The 18,241-nt window shown below is 39.4% G+C and overlaps 1 protein-coding gene across 4 annotated transcripts in view; it reads right to left on the bottom strand.

Moving 5' to 3' along the window:
• The window catches only part of PDE4B (phosphodiesterase 4B), a 663,597-nt gene that overhangs the window by 7,930 nt on the left and 637,426 nt on the right, over positions 1–18,241 (bottom strand). For all 4 annotated transcript variants that reach the window (XM_069593925.1, XM_069593935.1, XM_069593946.1 and 1 more), the window contains 5 exons: positions 11,028–11,121; positions 5,347–5,525; positions 3,869–3,967; positions 3,563–3,727; positions 1,320–1,419 (listed from right to left, as the gene is read on the bottom strand). In XM_069593925.1, the coding sequence (XP_069450026.1) occupies positions 1,320–1,419; positions 3,563–3,727; positions 3,869–3,967; positions 5,347–5,525; positions 11,028–11,121 (637 nt within the window). The remainder of the gene's footprint in view (positions 1–1,319; positions 1,420–3,562; positions 3,728–3,868; positions 3,968–5,346; positions 5,526–11,027; positions 11,122–18,241) is intronic.

Here is an 18,241-nt window from a genome sequence, read left to right as displayed (position 1 = left end):
CCTTTCACACAGAAAAATCACAGGCATCCTTTGAACAGCGCCATGATCTGTTGTTGAAAACACGGTCATCAACCCATGAAGCTACATTTTCTCCTAATCAAGAATAATAGTCAAGTGATGATAATTGGTTACTAGCAGTAGGTGCTATTAGTCATAAATCATTGTTTTATCTGTGCTTTGAGTTACATCTTCAGAAAAGGTGGTGGGAAATGTGAAGTCATTTTAGCACTCTTGCCTTGTTCATCCTGTGATCTAGGGCATAGATCTGCAAGCTGGCTTTTATGTACCGTAATGCTGTACATGGCTCTGGCAAAAAGGCCATTTTTCTGTGTGAACTGGCCTATATGTGGGATGACTCATGATGCCACAATACACCAGCTGATATAACTCACATAGACAAGTAGCTGCCCAAAGTTTATGTTCTTTCAATGGAAAAATGAGGTAAAATAAACAAGGTACCTCATACCTAGTCATTCAAATATTCTGATGATAAAGGATGATAAGGGCTCTTTGACAACAAGTAGCTCCAACATTTCTTAAAACTGTCAGCACTTGATGTTAATCTTGACCACAACAAGATAACAATATTCTCAGAAAAGAAAAGTATTTAGGTTTTCAGCATTTAGAAATGCTGGGGAAAATCATGGGTTTTCATTAGCATGGATACTTAATGTTTTGAGCATGATAAATGCTTCAAGTAGGGCTTGGGATCCTAAGGTTGGACCAACCCTGAAGGTCACTGAAGTCAGACCAATCTATATTACCGACCAGTCCATAATCAAACCTATGGAGAGGTTTGGAAGAGAGGGTGGGAGACTTTTAATGACCCAGCCGTCCACCCTGCATTGTAGAAGCCTATACCAGTGCTTTTTCTGGAGTCTTATTTCTATTTGGAGGCTCGCATGCTCAGAGCCAACATTGGGACCTGCTTCCTCTGTGGAAAGGGACACTAGTGGGTCACCATGATCTCCGTGAGAGCACTGTATAATCCTGAAAATCATTACCACATTATTCCCAAGCCTTTCCTTGTCCTTACTAGATAATTCCACATCAATTACTCTTTCCTCACATATTGTATTTTCCAAACAGTGAGTGCTTTTTATGGGTCCCCTCTGACCTTTCCCAAGTTCTCCATGCAGCTCAAAATGATGTTGCTAGACTGGACACAGTATCCAGGAAAGGTCTGACTAGTCTAGTGGAATGGAAGGATGACCTCATTATTACTCTTATTATTATCCACAATGAAAACATTAGTAGGAAAAAAATGAAGCAGCGAATCATACAATTATCTCTAATGACTATTCTAGTGGTGAACTCACTTGTGTTGATGAGAAACTGATTGGAGACTCCAGGATGATCAACGTCATGGATAGCAGCTGCAAAAATGGCAGCCAGAATCTCCAAATCTGTGAAGACGGCCTGCAGAGCAAAATGAGCTTATTGAATTCCATGTTCCATTAGCCTAGCCTGCTGATTCAGCTTCACACTGAGGTACCCCATTTCATTCATGTGGTTCGTTGATTTACATAATCTCTCAATATACTAGTTCAATTAAATGTAGATTTTGCCCATCATCACAAGGTCTCTTAATGTGCACATCAAGCCTGCGGGCTGTGGCTCGGGGAATGCTTATAGTAAAAGATCAGGTGGTACCCAAAGTTTGTTTCTTGGATAAGTGGTACTGCAGGATAGTGCTTATGTAACACAAGCACATACAGGTCAAAGAAGCAAGTCAGACTGGCTCCGCCCAGAGACATAAAAACCTTCGTATGTTTTCAGGCTGAGTAAGGCCAAATTCCAGATTTATAAGACTGCCAATAAGTTGTTTTTTAAAAACTAACCTTGTAGTGTGGTCAGAAGCTTTTGCACTTATTTATTCATACATTCAGTAAATACCTATCCTCTCAATGATTACTCTAGATAGAATAGGAGAACATTTCTAATAAGTGAGACCTGATGCCCAGTACTCAACTCCTGTGAGGCCTCCTTTGCCCTACCTGTACACAATGATTTAAACCTAGTATTTATTTAGGTACAACTTGCTTCTGGCTAAAATGTCTTCCTCTGGCTGAAATGTTTTTTCATCATCCTTTGGGGTTACTTACATCTCTGATCCTTCAAGTTAAATTATGCACACACACATTTAACTCTTCCGTCTCTAAACATCTGTGGCACTCACAATCAATTTCTAGCCACACAGTGGCGGTGGTTTAATTGCTAAGTCGTGTCCAATACTTGTGACCCCATGGACTGTAGCCTGCCAGGCTCCTCTGTCCATGGGATTTCCCAGGCAAGAATATTGGGATTCTTCCTAACTTAGGGATCGAACCCAGGTCTCCTGTACTGCAGGCAGATTCTTTGCTGACTGAGCCACCAGGGAAGGCCCAGCCACACAGTAGTTAACAGCGATAGATAGTTGATAAACAGTGTTGTCCCACTGTGTGATACTTACATGGACATAAAAACAATATTGCTTTTTTCCTTCAGGGAAATAAAACAGTCTTAACTTCTTGGATTTCATTTCTCAGAATATATGGAATCCAAGCTATAGAGCAGGGGTCAGTTTAATCTTTCTTCACCCTCCAAACTGAACCTGCAAAAGCAGTCTGGGCTAGGGCATAGACAGTCCCTTCCTGGGTGAGCCTGCACATTCTGGAAATACCTAACCACCACTGCCATCTGTCAAGGGAGAGTATGGCCTGCTGGACCCCCTGGGCTGCATATATTGATATATACAAATGTACTGTCAGTGAGGGAAGCAGCCACAGCCACCTTCTAGCAGGATATCAGACAAGATGGAATGATATCTCTATTTGCTTCAGCATTATTAGTTCCTTAGTTCTAGATTTTCAGTTACTTTTCCTTCAATACATAGAGTCAGTTTTATCAACTCTTAGGAGAATAAGTCTATGGATGCTTATTACTAATAGGAACTATATGCTAGACACAACTCAGTTGTGTCTGACTCTCTGTGATCCCATGGACTGTAACCAACCAGGCTCCTCTGTCTATGGAGATTCTCCAGAAGAATATTGGAGTGGGTTGCCATGCCCTCCTCCACGGAATCTTCCCAACCTACGGATCGAACCCAGACTCCCATATTGCAGACAGATTCTTCATCGTCTGAGCCACTAGGGAAGCCCGATAGGAACTATTGGTAACATTTTATGTTATATTTCTGCGCTCTCTCTCACAGTGCTTGGGATAGTGTGGCAGCAGTTCGGATCAGCACATACAGACTATACACTAGATGCCAAACTAGACACTTATCAGGTACTGGAGACACAATGAAAAATAAAGCTCCCTGTTACCAGCTTGATAATTAAATATTTTTTCAAATGTAAAAGAGGCAAAGGAAAGGCTACTCTAATACCAGAAAGCAAGTAGAAATGTCATCCACTTATATTAATAACCTGATTGATACATGTTATACATAATACAAAGAGCCAGTTCAAGTATGTACAATCATCTAATTACATTATTTCTCTAAATATGTCATACCTCCCATGATACTTTTTAAAGAGGATGGGCAAGGTATGCAAACCAGATCATAACTACTCACATCTAAAGCTGGCGTAGAAAGAAGAACATGGGTTGACTGGGCCACATCAGCAGCATGTAGGCTGTTATGGTATGCCACATCTGCATGGTAATGGTCTTCCAAAGTCATCATGTAGGTAACAAAGGTGTCAGACGAGATTTTGAATGTCTTCAGGAGGTCTCTTTCCTGTACAACAAAATGGGTTGAAAAATAAATAAGTGGATGTCCAAAAATGAAGAAAAGCCAAATCAGAAAGGTAAACTGGGATGGAAGAAAACCATAAAAAACATCCAATTAGATAACCAACATTCACTCCTGTTTACTCACCTGGAATATGGCATACATGATGCATGTTAGGGGCCTATTATGTGAATATCCAGCTACATTGAAGATGTTAAGGCCCCATTTGTTCAGGTCTTCCAGCTCCTGTCATCAAAATGAGAAGCATTTAGACATAAAAACACTTTTGTTACCAGGCCTCATTGTTTTCATTTATTTTGTGGGCACGAGTTGACTAAGTCTATAGAGCATTTAGTGTTCCAGTTACATGAACATTTGAAAATGGAATGGTCTGGGAGGTTGGGTGTCCTCTTCATGCTAGTTACACATTTTTGTATATATTTTTCAGAAGAGGGAGAGTGTGTGTCTATTTATAAATTTGGCTGCTGGCCTATAATTTTTCTGCCATGTCAGTCCTCAACCAATGTTGCTTTCAGAAGTAGGTATAAGTGATTAGAGGTCATCCTAACCCTATTTCCCTGTAGCTCCCCTTCTCTGCTCACTGGTCCATCAGTAACAACTAGAAAACAATCTCAGCTAGAAAACTCCTCTGCCCTTTGCTAATTACCACTGAGAACCAGGTCAAGGAGACTTAGCTGCTAGAATGTACATGAATCAACCCTAATTTAGTGTAAAAGGTCATGAAGATGCTAGTCACCCATTATCTCCTAGAGCTTCTGGGCTACAGAAAGACCTGGAAGAAACATCATTCCATCCTGTGTTGTGGGATTATTCCAAGATTATCTGATTAAAGGAGCAACTTATTCTATTATTAATTATTGCCCAGAGTAAGGGATACAGGGGGAGGAGGGTATGGCAACCCACTCCAGTATTCTTGCCTGGAGAATCCCATTGACAGAGGAGCCCTGGTGGGCTACAGTCCAAAGGGCTGCAGAGTCGGACATGACTGAAGTGACTTAGCATGCACGCACTAGGGATACAGGCTCTCCGTAGATTCTTGGCCTGATATGTAATCAGCCTTCCTCTAATGACATCTTTCAGCTGCCCCCTCACTGAATGTTCATTTGATCTCATTTCATATTCTCACAAGGCTGAAAAGTCACCTTGCACAGCCTCTGGGAGGAGGTATGAATTCTTTCTGAGCCTTCCTCCACTACTAGGGTTAAGGCTCAAGAGTCGATGCTGTCAATTTCTCTCATTTCTTCTCCAATTCTGGCAATCAGTGCATATTTTCTTTCTGATCCTTGGCATACAGTTTCTGAAATATCCTCTGGGATAATTCAGTCCTTCCTATTGCCCTCCCACCTTGGATTCTCCTAACATGTGTTCAACAGGATTCTCCATTCATGAGTTAATGGACCCAACTCAGGGCAAAATCTGGTCTTCTGGTATAAAAAAAGGGTCTTTAACTAGGTATACAGCAATGGAAAAACAGGGTACACCAGCCTCATCATACTATTTAATAATAAAGCAAAAGCGACCGCTACCATTTTCTAATAGGGGGTTTGGGACATCTGTCTGCTGTAAAGCAGCACTACACGTGTACACACCCAGCTTGTACACACCTTGGCTAGATGATCTTCATTTTCCGTGTTGACTCCAAAGCGTGAGATGCTTGTATTATTTAAGCTTGAACTATGCATCAGTTTTTTCACTCCGCTTATCTGTGTCATGAGCTGTTGCTTTTTCTTTTTCTCCCTGTCTTTCTGGGTGGGAGATGGAATCTCCACATCATTCTGTTTGTCTGTAACAACAACAACAACAAAAATAGGTTTTTCAGTCCCTGTATGCCACTGAGAACCCCTGTGTGCCAGTGAAAACCCACTACAATATTCAAAACAACTTCTAATGGTCTGTCATGGATAGCACACCTTAGGAAGGGCTGTCCTAGCATTATCTCAGTTGACCTCCAGGACAATCCTGTGATAGGTGATTTAATCTCTAAAGCAGCAAAATGAGGTCCAGAGGAGCTAAATCGCTTGTTCAAGAATGGCAGGTGGAACTCAATCCCAGGTCTTCTGTTTGCAGGGTGATTTGGGGGAATTACACTCATACATTTTCAAGGTGTGACATCAACATTTATATGTAAATTTCTCATTAAAATGAATAACTTGTCTGTGTATATAATCAAAAATGTTCATGTAGCCAAGCACAGGTTAATAAAAACAGGCTTTATGTTTTGCTCACTTTATTACATTTGTATTTATTTTTTTAATTTAAAAGATCCATATAACTGTAGCTGGGTTCGATTTAGATGAGTGGCATATATTGTAGAAAAATGAATGGTTTATAACCTTTAAATGATTACTTTAAAGCTTTGGTTTATTACCATCTGAGGTTTAGACAAAGACTATACTTTCAGTATTATTTCATGCCTTGTGTCTATGAATCCCATGAATAAATAATAACAATGCCTCTCATTTGTAACAGGCATTACATTTATTAAAATATACATATTAAATATTTATAATCATCTCATTTAATCTTTTAATAAATTCTGCTACAACAAGATAACAGGAGAGCTAGGGTTAGTGAGAGAAACATATCTACATGCTCAGAAGCTCTCTCTTCTATATCATGAGATTAAAACATCAGCAATCAAATATTCTATTTTACTTCACAGGGGGCTGGATGGATCCTGAGAGTTCTTCTTCAAAATGCATCAACTCTCTCAGGCCACAGATATGCCTGTGGGTGCACTGAGGCTATCATTTAGTAAAGTGCTTGACAGCTATGTCACTGAACTAAATGAGACCCTGTGGCTGAAAGAGTTAATGCAGCTTCCAAAAGTTCCTACTTTTATCTCTACTTGTTTCAGCGAAAATGAATCCAAAGACAACTTCCCCATTTGAAAATGACACGTTTCCAGATGGCCTGCCGGGATCTAGATGATTTGCTTTCAACTCTGGCAGCTGATGGCATAGTCACATGTTCTCCCTAGAGACCTCCGCCTGCTCACAGGACCCTGTGGACAACTCATCAAAGCAAAGCGAGCCCAGAGACAGACGCGGAAGCAGCTGTTCTGGACCCTGGGCACCTGGCTGCAGGGCTGGAGCAAGGGTTTTCTCTGTCCCTGGAATCTCAGTGCTGTCTCTGCATGTCCCCCACCTCCTCAATTCATCAGCCTATGGCTCTACCTTAGGGAGGAATTTTAGTGGTCATCTTGATTAGTTCAGGGGTTTCCAACATGGTTCAGCATCACCCAGAGAACTTTTGAAAAATACAGACTTATGAGCCCCACCCAGTCCTACTGAACCAAAAAAAAAAAAAGCTGCCCAAGTGACTCTGATGGTCAGAGCCAGGTTTGGGAACCAATAATAATCCCACACACTCATTTTTCAGATGAAGTCAGCAACTTTCCCAAGCTCAAAGGGCAATTTATTCAACAGATATTTATTTTGCAATTACCTTGTTCCAGACAATGATTTAATAGCATAGAACCCAAGCCCCTTAAGGTTCCCATTAAAATCTCTTTCTGGTCTCTCAGTCTTTAGCATAAAACTATATATGGCATTATTTTTTTGAATTTACTTTTCTCCCAGTCACCTTACTCCTAATAATGACTACTTTTGCTAAAAGGCCACTATAGCCCCTGCCTCTCCTAATGTCATTCTTTACCATTCTGGTTAAAGAAGCTGTTGGATTCTTCTGTGCCAATGCAGATACAAAAATCTGTAGTGAAACTAGCAGCTTTTTCTCTGTGTTTAATTAAAGATTCCCTGCAACAGCGAGTCATTGAGCCAAACCACTACTCTGTCTGGAATGTTACAATAAAGAAGAAACCCATTACCCACAGAGAATGCCATTTGGACATTAATGGGTGTTTCCCTATGCAGGCATTGGAACAACTGATGGGTTTCCCTACTCTGAATTTCCTCTGTTAAATGCTTAGCCAGAGCCATACGGAAATAACCTGAAACATACACTCAAAGAATCATAATAAACACTTTGTGAATTTACATTTATAGAATGATCAGATTACAATGGGGAAACAGTGGAACTGTACAAAATAAATAAGCAAATAAACAGAAGCAAGAAATGGTCACATCAAAACTCTGATAATGACATCATTGGAGGTGCTTTCTTGGCTAGGTTGCAGCATTTAATCCTGCAAAATTCCTAAATTCTTTTTCAAGATTTTCAAGATGTAGGAGAGAGTTTCAATCCCTGGCAGTAAGTCAGGGATTTAAAGGGGGTGACTTTGCTCTGTTTGTAGCAATACTAACTAAATTGTAATATCACATCTAAAGATCTTGCTTAAATCTATGCTCCTTCCCCCCGAGTCCTTCCTTCCTCCTGTACCAGCAACTTGAGCCCATTATCCTATGTCATCATCACAGAGTGTCTGCACTGACTGTCTCTCACCTGCCTTTCAGGCTGTCCATCTGAATACCATCCTCTTAAATGAAACAACACAAGTTTCACAGATCCCTGCAGTGCGGGATTTCCCTCTGTCCTGGATGACATATTGTAACTTTCAATGACTCTTATTGTGATATTGGTCTTTAAGTTTAACTGTAATCAATAAGGTCTTATCATTTTATACTCTTAGAGCTGTGCTCTAAGAGCCTTTTATATTACTGGAAGTTGTTAATAAAATGTTTTATTGTTAGGTGCAACAATCCTGATTCCCAAAGACTTTTCCCCAAAGAATACATCTATTACTTAAGGGCGATTTTCTTCTGTATGTTCTGACAGCCTAATAACATTCTTTCCCAAAGAAATGCCAGGTATTTAGATTTAGGAGTCAAGAGAGCAAAGTCCTAATTCTGACTCTGGAACATTTTAAAATTAATTTGGTCAAGCTAAGTTGCCTTCTGTTCCTTAGTTCTCTTTCTTGGAAAATGAGGAAACTAGATGAAGCCATTAAAGTCCCTTTCAGATCTGACATTTTATGAAGAAGACTTCATAGTCCTCCAGAATACCCACTAGGCTCACAGGACAGAAAGTAGAGTTCCATGTCTTGCACTTGCAATTTGGAAACAAGGTTTGTTTGTTTGCTTTTGAATATTATCAAACTATAAGCCTACAATTCATTCCAGAGAGTCTGGGTTGCCAGGTTTGTCTTAGTAAGATGATAAACTCCATCCATACCAGAGTCACAGAAAGTTAGAGCTGGAATGGACTGAGGAAGTCATCTACTCCAGTATTCCCATTTTATAACTGAGGTAGCTGATGAATCTTTTGCTTATATGATGGACTTTTTTCTCCCTAAATTTTCTGAAGAATATTTAAAATTTTTATCCATCTGTCTAGTTTGATCAGGTCTACCTTGTACATACACACATTCATGTATACAAATGCACATACAAACACATGCTTACACTCAACACCCTCCAAATGCTAGGTGTGTACGGACTGAGATTCTAACAGCCTTCCTCAAACAACCTGCCCTTGATAATTTAATTTTGGAATAATAAGAAGCCAGATGATAGGCTTTCCTCAAGAGATACACCTCAATAGCAAATGAAATATCCCACAGAATTGACAGTTCTTCGTTCCTGAGATGCAGTGTTGAGACTGAGAACTCATTTTTATTATCGTCTCAGCTTTCTCACTTGATAGCCTTCGATGCTAAAATAAGAATAATTGGTATACTAAAATATTCTCATGGTCCTTGGCAAGCCATTAGTGAAAGAGGCAACAAGTAAAGAGGACTGCTTAGGTGCGACCTTGGGTGATGACAGGCTCAGAGACTTCCTGTAGCTTTACTCCAGTGCTCAGAGTCTCTTTTGAGAAGACAGACAAGCCTTGGTATCTTAACATGCAATGTTTACAAAAACAAAAATGAGTTCTTGCACCTACTGATTTTATTCTTCTTTACCATAGTCATTAACCTGTAAAATGTCCCTAAAACGGCCCCTAGGTTATGAAAAATGATTGGGTGTTTCACAGACCAGAGCATATTTAAAATGGATAGGAGAAGATGCCTGTCTTCAAAGGAATAAAGTGGGAATAATGGAGAAGATAAGGATCAGTATATAATGCTTTCTGTTCAATTAGATTCTAGCTCCTCTTGGAACTAGGCTACATGAAAAAATCTTTTCTTTGTTCTCTGACAAAGGTTGTTGCAACTGCTGCTGGAGAAAACCAGGTGCTGCAGATACCCACACACTGGAAATAGTTGGAAAGGCACTTGTCAATCACGCCAGTGCCTACTGGCCACAAAGAAGTGCTGTGAGCTTTGTACTAGGCAGATCAGAGATTGATCTGCTGATAGCAGGAACTGCTTTGGCATTAGGGAAATAGAAATGTTTTTTTTTTTAAATAAAACCAGAAGAGGTATGTGTTTCCATAAGATGTCCAGGCAAATGTTCACTGATGTAAGGATATGTAGCAATGCCAAAAAGAAGAGAGGTGTAATGTTCAGTTGTAAGAATAGGTCATTTCCCTGGAAAATGGAATTCTGCTAAATAAGCATAGCGCAGTGGTAATTGAAAGTCAACAGGATCAGAGTTTAAATGCTACCCATTGACTTTGAAGTACAGATTGGCAGATCCTGCAAGCCTGATTTAAGAAAAATATGCAATGGAATGGCTTTAAACACAAGATTAGAAATTCCTAGTAATCAAACAGGATGCATGACAGTAGTCACTAGGCATGGCTGCAAACCCTTCCTGTCAGTGCCATGCTTTAAATACTAGCAATGTGAAGGCAGAGGATAAAAGGTAGGTATGAAATCAGGGAGATAAGCATGCTGCTTGCAGAAGGCCAACTCTTTCAGAGAGGTGATGATTCTTTCTGCCCTCCTCCAATTTATCTTTAAGAAACACCTTAGCAAAGCAATAGTCAAATAGTTTCCAAAGCCTATTATCATGGGTCAAATCACCTTTTGCTCAAAGCCCAGTTACTGGAAGAATTGAAAGAATACCACATCAGAGGAGCCAATTGAAAGTGTCCCTGAGGTTTGGATGATCACAGCCCCCCACTCCCATCCTTTCAGAGGTCTTGACAGAGACCAAGGTGGGTGGATAGATAGTGACCTGAGGTCTATATAAATTCAACTAGTCCATAATAACCTTCTCTCTTTGATGGATATTTTAATTCATTTTTTAAAACAAAACCTTCTTGCTTTCTTTCTTTTTTTTTTACCTTAAAGGTTGTCTTCAGTTCTTATTTTAAATGGATTTGCTTTTCTGTGACTTAACCCAATTCCAAACTCACACAGTAATATTCCCAGAGAGGTTGAAGAAATTAACACTAAAATAATTCAGTTATGGAACAGTTTTTTTGGTGAATATCTTACCTAAGAAAGTATTTGAAATGTATTCAGACACCTGGTTCCCTGATCGGCTCATTTCTGAAAGGTGTGTCAGCTCCCGGTTCAGCATTCTTTTGAACTGTTTATAAAAAACAAAATTGTATTAACCACCTAAAAAATAGCAAATTATAATTTTAGATGCTTCCAACTTTATTAAGAACCAAGAGACTGGGTAAGCAGATATCATTAGATAAATAACTCTGTTTCTACAAAATACAATATCCCCTTAATGTGAAATTGTTCTAACGTCACCTTAGAAGAAAGAGGTTTTTTCAGGATGTCTTAGAATTAACATCTGATTTCTTTTGAAGATGTAAACATAGGAAAAGGAATTTTAATAGAAGTTAAGATAATTTCACTTAAAAATGTAACCACATTTTAAAATATGTTTATTGAAAATTAACTCTAAAATATAATTTAATAACCTATACAGTAAGAGGCTATTAAATGTGAAAAATTTAAGGGAAAACAGAAGAAAAGACAAGCATCCTTTAAAAACAGAGATGAGTAAAACGAACAGGGTTAAAATACAGCACAGTCTATTTAAATACAATGTAATATAACATGCCCTTACTTCACAATAAGCCGCCTCAGCAGGCTAAGTGATAACACAGTTAAATCATTACAGAGGCTTTTCTACTTCACAGAAAACATACTGTAAAGGTTTCACATGCTACCAAAGATAATGGAATCAAATTAACCCACCTTGATGTAACCCCAAGATACAGATAACAAATAGTTTGCCTCAGGCATTTTGGAAAGCACTCCTTGCCACAATCCACAAATCCCCTTTGAAAGAATTCACAGTTCTGAGAGCAGTCCCAACAGGATCGGGAAAGCCTTGCAGATTCAGTGGTGAAATAATCAAAACTTATGAAAGACAAAGCCTCCAAAATTTAGGGCATTTCCTAATCCAAACAAAGCCCATCTTCGCCTGTGCTCCCTGCTTCTTTCCTGGCAGAGAGAGTAATGAAATCAGGAATTGCACGAAGGAGCAAGAGCCTGTCCAAATGCATTCAGCTGGCTGGTTTGCAACACTTATGAATTATGAATAGTCCTGGTGGCCGAAGGGGTTTCCACTCTAGATTAGTCCTGCTCAGCTGAACTCTGCAAGGAAGGAACAATTCTTCTTTCCTGAGGGGATACCAGGCTGGGAAACACAGCCATCTTTTTAAAAGGAGAAGATTAAAATGGAGGAAGCCCCATGAATATTTAAGGAATCCGAAGTCTGTACCCTCCCCCATTTCATCTAGGTGTTTTTAACCCTCTCCACTGCGGAGACCCGGACATTGCAGATACAGCCTTTGCACAGAGCTAAGCTGATTTAAGGGTTTCCAAGTGATGGTGTGTTTTATTATTTTCTGAACATTGAAAAAGTTAAAACCGTGGCTGTTTTTCAAATTAGACTTTCAGAATACGAGAACATTTTTTTAAGCTAGCTTTTAGGGGGATTTTTTGCACATCAATGGCAGGCCAGTGCATTTAGACTTCTTTCACAATGAAATGATTGGGGATTAATCTATTTAATTTTAAAAGTACTTTGTACACAGAATGCAATTCTCTGTCCTCCATCAGCTCATTAATATGCACATGAGACTGCATTCAACAAATGAATTAAACACATTTAACCTTTCCATTTAGGATCTGGAGTGTGTTAGGAAATACAAGCTATCGTTTGCTGCATGAATGGAGAATTATTCAGGGTTATGAATGACTGTGCTGTTTCGGTATTTCAGTGTTACATCTTCTAATTCATGAAAAAAATATTTAAGCGTTAAATTAATCTTTATTTTGTTTTGTTTTTGCAATATGGAGCATGTTGAGGAATTCTTTCCTATAGTGTCTCTTTCTCTCTCTCTCTTACCTTGTCAGCTTTAGAAAGATCACAGGCATGAAGAAAGTCAGAGACTAGAGCTCTGCAGTGGGATTCCCCACCAGGCCCATCCTACTCCCCTCCTCCCTCCTCCATTACCCTACCCGCTGGACTTCAGTTCAAGTACAGCATGTTAAAGAAATAGCGAAGCACCATGGCAACAGCCCCTGCACGCAATTGCAATTGGCTCTCTTTCCTGTGAGGCATTCCCCTTTTAAATGAGCATCCGGCACTGGCAATGGCATCACGTCAAGCATCCAGGCCCACTTCACACCACTGCCTGTGCCCAGGATACCAAGCTTTTCGAGGTGAAGCCAATGTAAGTCAGTATTGTGGTCCTCTGGCTCACTGCTCGAGGAACTGTCCTCAGAGAGGCATGTACCATCACCCTCTTTCAGGGGAACCCTGCTGGTGGATGTTTGGGTCTTCCCTCCCATGATACAAATGTTAGTGACAGTCACCAGAAATCTCTGAATTAATCATCATCTGAGCTAGTGTGTTTTACTTATTGAACCACTCTGTAATCTGAACTCCAGGTGAATCAGAATTTCCAGGTGTAAGTTCTAAGTTCTTTATTTTTTAAGACATAACCACTCAGTCATAAAAGCCTCTCATTTTCAGTTCTCAAAAGATAGGCACTTACACTAAAAGACTTAGAAACTGAAAAAGACAGGTTTCTGTGCTCTGACGGATCAGCTGAATTTTGGCAAAGAAACAAACTTTACTAGGAGCATTGCAAAAAATATCTTGTAGAAAACATAGAGACAGATGATATCTTTAATTATGTCTCTGTGCTAGACTTAGCCAAATGCAACATTCACACAGTCATCTTCATTTTGGTTCCTTTAATCTCTTGGAAAAACTTAGCAAGATCTTGGCGTCAGTCAGGTTCATACTAGTTGAATAATTTTGTTTCACCCCATATATTTTATAAATATTTAATGGACACCTGAGACATGCCAAGCAACGCATTGAGGATATAGCAGTAAAAACACAAAAACAAAAACTCCTCCAAACAAACAAACAAAAAACACTATTCAGGCTTTTAATCAGTTTCACCCTAGTAGAAATAATCAGATATATTAGGGCATCTTCCTTAACCAACGCAGTTAACTGTCAGGTGAGGGTGGGGCCAACTCTTTATTGGCCACATTGGCCTCTCAGTTCAGAATATAAGAGCAGGTAGAAATTCAATCATAATAGACTAGGAAAGACTTTCCTTCTTACGTTTTTCCTATTTCCTTTTATTGCCAGAGAATCCTGTTGCTATACAGCATCAATCAGTTCCAGCGTGGGAACAGGGAGGTGGCTCTAAGATATAGGGCTGAGAATAAACCAGACTCCTCACCTTTCTTGCAGAGCTCACAGAAGGGTCAGGGAACTCATGTAAGTAACAGGTGAAAACTGCCTCTCTCCTTCTCATGCCTAAATTAGTTCTTCAATGAGCCTTTGGGGCTTCCCTGGTGCCTCAGTGGTAAGGAATCCACCTGCAGTGCAGGGGATGCAGGTTGGATCCCTTGTCTGGAAGAGCCCCTGGAGAAGGAAATGGCCATCCACTCCGATAGTCCTGCCTGGGAAATCCCATGTATAGAGGAGCCTGGCAAGATACAGTCCATGGGGTCACAAAACAACTGGACAAGACTCAGTGACTAAACAACAAGCAACATGAGCATTTTGCTAAGGGCATGACAGTGCCACCAAAACCCAACGTCATCTTAAGGCAAACATAAAACACACAACATGATGAAGTAAGAGGATGGAGGTCACTCAGTATTACAAACTGACCGTGTCCTTTAAATATTGCTTAGCAGTAGTCTTTAGTTTTTCTTCTTCCTAAGGAAGGGTTCGACTAAAGGCAATCACTGCTCTCATCAAAAAGCATTTATGAATGGCCCATTTATATTGAGCTGGGTACAAATTAAGGCAGACATTGCCATGGAGGAGCAGACAGGGGGTATCTTGTACATTCTAGTAATGCAGAATATAAGAGCTGGATTGCATGATGAGACATACCAAGGAACGGAATAGCTTATGTTTGGGGTTTAGGCTGGGGAGAGAGTTATGGAGCTTAGCTTAGTGGGATTTTCAGCATCTGATTCCCATATGGGAGTTGTTTCTGTTGAGCCAGAGGCAGCTATGATATAGTAGATGAATCTAGACTTTCATTCTCAGCTCTTGATAACAGATAGCAGTCTGGTGAAGTCACCTTAGCTCTTATATACAAAATGAGAGTGATGCATGATTTTAGGATCTCAGCCCAAACCTGTCGAGAGTCTATGATGCATTTTGTGGCTGCCTCCTACAGTCTGGACAGCAGCTTGGTTTACCAGAATTTCCCAGAAAACAAAACTCTCTTAACATTACTGAGAAAAACAACCCAAATAGGAAATGCTTCAGTCCTTAAGAATAAGTCACCAACAAAGGAAGAGAAGTGGTTATTCTCCCTCCAGAGTTTTATATCCCAAGACCCTTGGAGTCTCCCTGTCTCCTTATCAAGTTGGTTGTTCAGTCCAGATAAGAAGATTAAATAGTTCCTTAGGGACACTGTGGCCCCAGGAGTTACAAGATTGAAAGGGAATTAGACATTATTTACTTTAACAAATGGAATAGAGAAATCCACAAACAGAAGCACACTATTTCAAAGACAAATGTGTCTCTACAACTTAAGGTACACAGATCCTATTCTGTTAAGAATCTGCCTTCACAAGAAAACCCTGTTAGAGCTCACCTAGAAATAAGGTCCCAGAGGAAATGGCAAAGCCTCTTTTCAACACAGACAAGCAAAGTTTGTGAATGAACCCTTAGTAATCCAAATTCCTCCAATGCTTCCTTAAGCTTATACCCAACACTAGATTCATGAACACTGCCAGAGTTTACAGTGATATTTTTGGGAAAAGAAAAAGATACCATTCTCAATTTAAATGATTCAATATTGTTTGCCTAGTATCTATCTCCTCTGTAAAATCATATGTGAATTTTTTTTTTGAGTAGGATGGCTTTATAATGGGAAGCTATTTAAAATATAGAGATGAGCAAAAGCTGAAATTCAGTTACACTTGATGTAAACATTTGGTTTTATGGCTTCAGTTTTTCTTTAGCTTCAATGCTACATGCTAAGAGTATTTGTTTCCAAGCCAATTTCTTCTTAAGGGATGGAATACTTCACCACTTTACTGTATTTCTTATCAGAGGACTAGTTTGGACTTTGTGCAAAGATCTATAGGCAGGTTAGAAACTCTCTTGAAAAGTTCTTAGTTAAATTGACCACACAGGAAGGCAGGATTAGAATGATCTCAGAAATTCATCCCTAAAACTTGGTAATTCTGTATTTCTGAGTATAAAACCATCTAGAAGAGTAATAACACAAGAGGCTAGTATCAAGCACATAAGAGGGTTACTTTTAAAACTAATCTAAGCTTGTTAGGGGGACCTAGAAATCACTTAAGAGTGAGTTTTTAGTGATCAAAAATACTCTCCAGCCTACCAAAGACTAGATAAACAGGTACTTTGCTCTCATTGACAACCTTAAGATAAAGTAAGTAGATGAAATTGTACAGATGAAAAAAAGGTTCTCCAGAGAGGAAGACAACCCCCGAAGTCACCCTTGTGGGTGGCCGTCTGCGCAGGAGCCCATCTGTGAGACAGGCGCCTTATTGTGTGAGATCTTCCTGTTTTTGCAGCATGAAACAACTGCCAAAGTCATTAGAGTCACAATGACTTTATTAGGGACTAAATTTTGACTCATATTTTACACTTTGTTAGTCATAACTTAATAAGAATTCCCGGGCATCAGGAAAAGTGAAGAGGCTTAAAATTCTGCCTGAAATCATAGGATGCTAGTAGCAGCAGAAGCAAGCTGAAACTGTGGTGGCCCAGTTTAGCAAGAAATGGAAGTAAGATGAGCTCATCTTTTAGTTCTGGCACTGGGCAGATGTATGATCTTGGGTAAAGATGAATTAAATTCTTGGTGCTCAATTCCTGTAGTTGTAAAATGGTGACGTTCTCAGGTTCTTTTTGATTTAAAAAAATTGCACCTTCCATATTCCTAATTTTACATGAGAAAAAATGAAGAAGACACAAAGAAGTGAAGGACCTGATTCCTAAACACTTACACTTTTCTTTGCAAAATCTGATTTAAAAAACAATAATAAAAATGGGAATACATTGTACTTTTTCTAAAACCCTTTATAAACTCACAGTTTATAAAGTTTCCACAGTTCTTAGCATTTCAGATTATCTGACAATGTGCATTTCATCTCTTGGGTCCTTTAGTCTTTCCCTATGAACTCTATTAGCTGTTTGAAACTTGCTGTCCAATTTCTTTGATGACATGTTTGTCCTATTTAAAAGGCAAATGGAATTGAACTGAGTGAGTTGGTAATGGGGTTAAGAAAGGAATAATCTTCCATTGTCCATTAATATCTACTTAAGAGACTATATAGTTCTGTCAACTAGAAATTGGCACTTGCCATCTACCTCTATAGGATTAAATCACATTCTGCTGCAGCTGGTGACCCTCAATACCCCCTAAAGGGAGTTCAGGGTGACAGCAGAAATGAGGCACTCTGTGCTTAGGGAAAACGTGGCAGGACAGGTCTTCAGATAGTTAAAGATTTTCAGGAGCTGATTTTATTATGAGCCCAATTCTTGTATCTCCTCATATCTATAAAAGCCCCAAAATCCTTCATAGTGACGACTGCTTCTTGTGACTATAAGAAAACTTCATGGGATAAGCAGAAACTTTCTGGAAAAATATGTGCTCAGTTGCATGTATTCCCCCTTCACCAAAATCATATATATATATTGACCTTTCCCCCTGCTTCTCTGAAGCAGTTTCCCAGAGCTATCTGAAGTACTGTCTCCCTGGGTACAGTCCGCATTTAGCCTCAAATAAAACTTAACTCACATCTTCCATGTTGTGCATTTTTTTTTTAAGTTGACAATTGCATGATTGGGCATTCTAGCAGACACATATTGCTGTATTAATACCTAGAGTAAATCCCTGGTGCTCCAAGGAATATAACTAAGTCATTCTTACTGTCCATGTGCCAGATCAGAAAGAAAAACATCTCAACATACTAGAATTGAGCGATTCTCTTAACTGTACAGAAACATCATAATCCACAATAATTAAGTATGCAATGAAAAACAATCATGGAAACCTCTACCATAACTCTGTAGCAAAACACGGGCATTTAGGATGAAGCTAAAATGGAGTAAATTCCATTTGCTGATTAGAGGACTAGTATCTGTTCAAGTGATATTTTAAAAGTCAAAGTAGAGACAAACCATTGGCACTTTCATATGTAGAACTGAAAAACATCAA

This window comes from Ovis canadensis, chromosome 1 (assembly GCF_042477335.2).
Source record: "Ovis canadensis isolate MfBH-ARS-UI-01 breed Bighorn chromosome 1, ARS-UI_OviCan_v2, whole genome shotgun sequence".
Lineage (NCBI taxonomy): Eukaryota > Metazoa > Chordata > Mammalia > Artiodactyla > Bovidae > Ovis > Ovis canadensis.
Note: the sequence above shows the minus strand (reverse complement) of the source record. Positions and strands in the feature narration are given on the sequence as shown.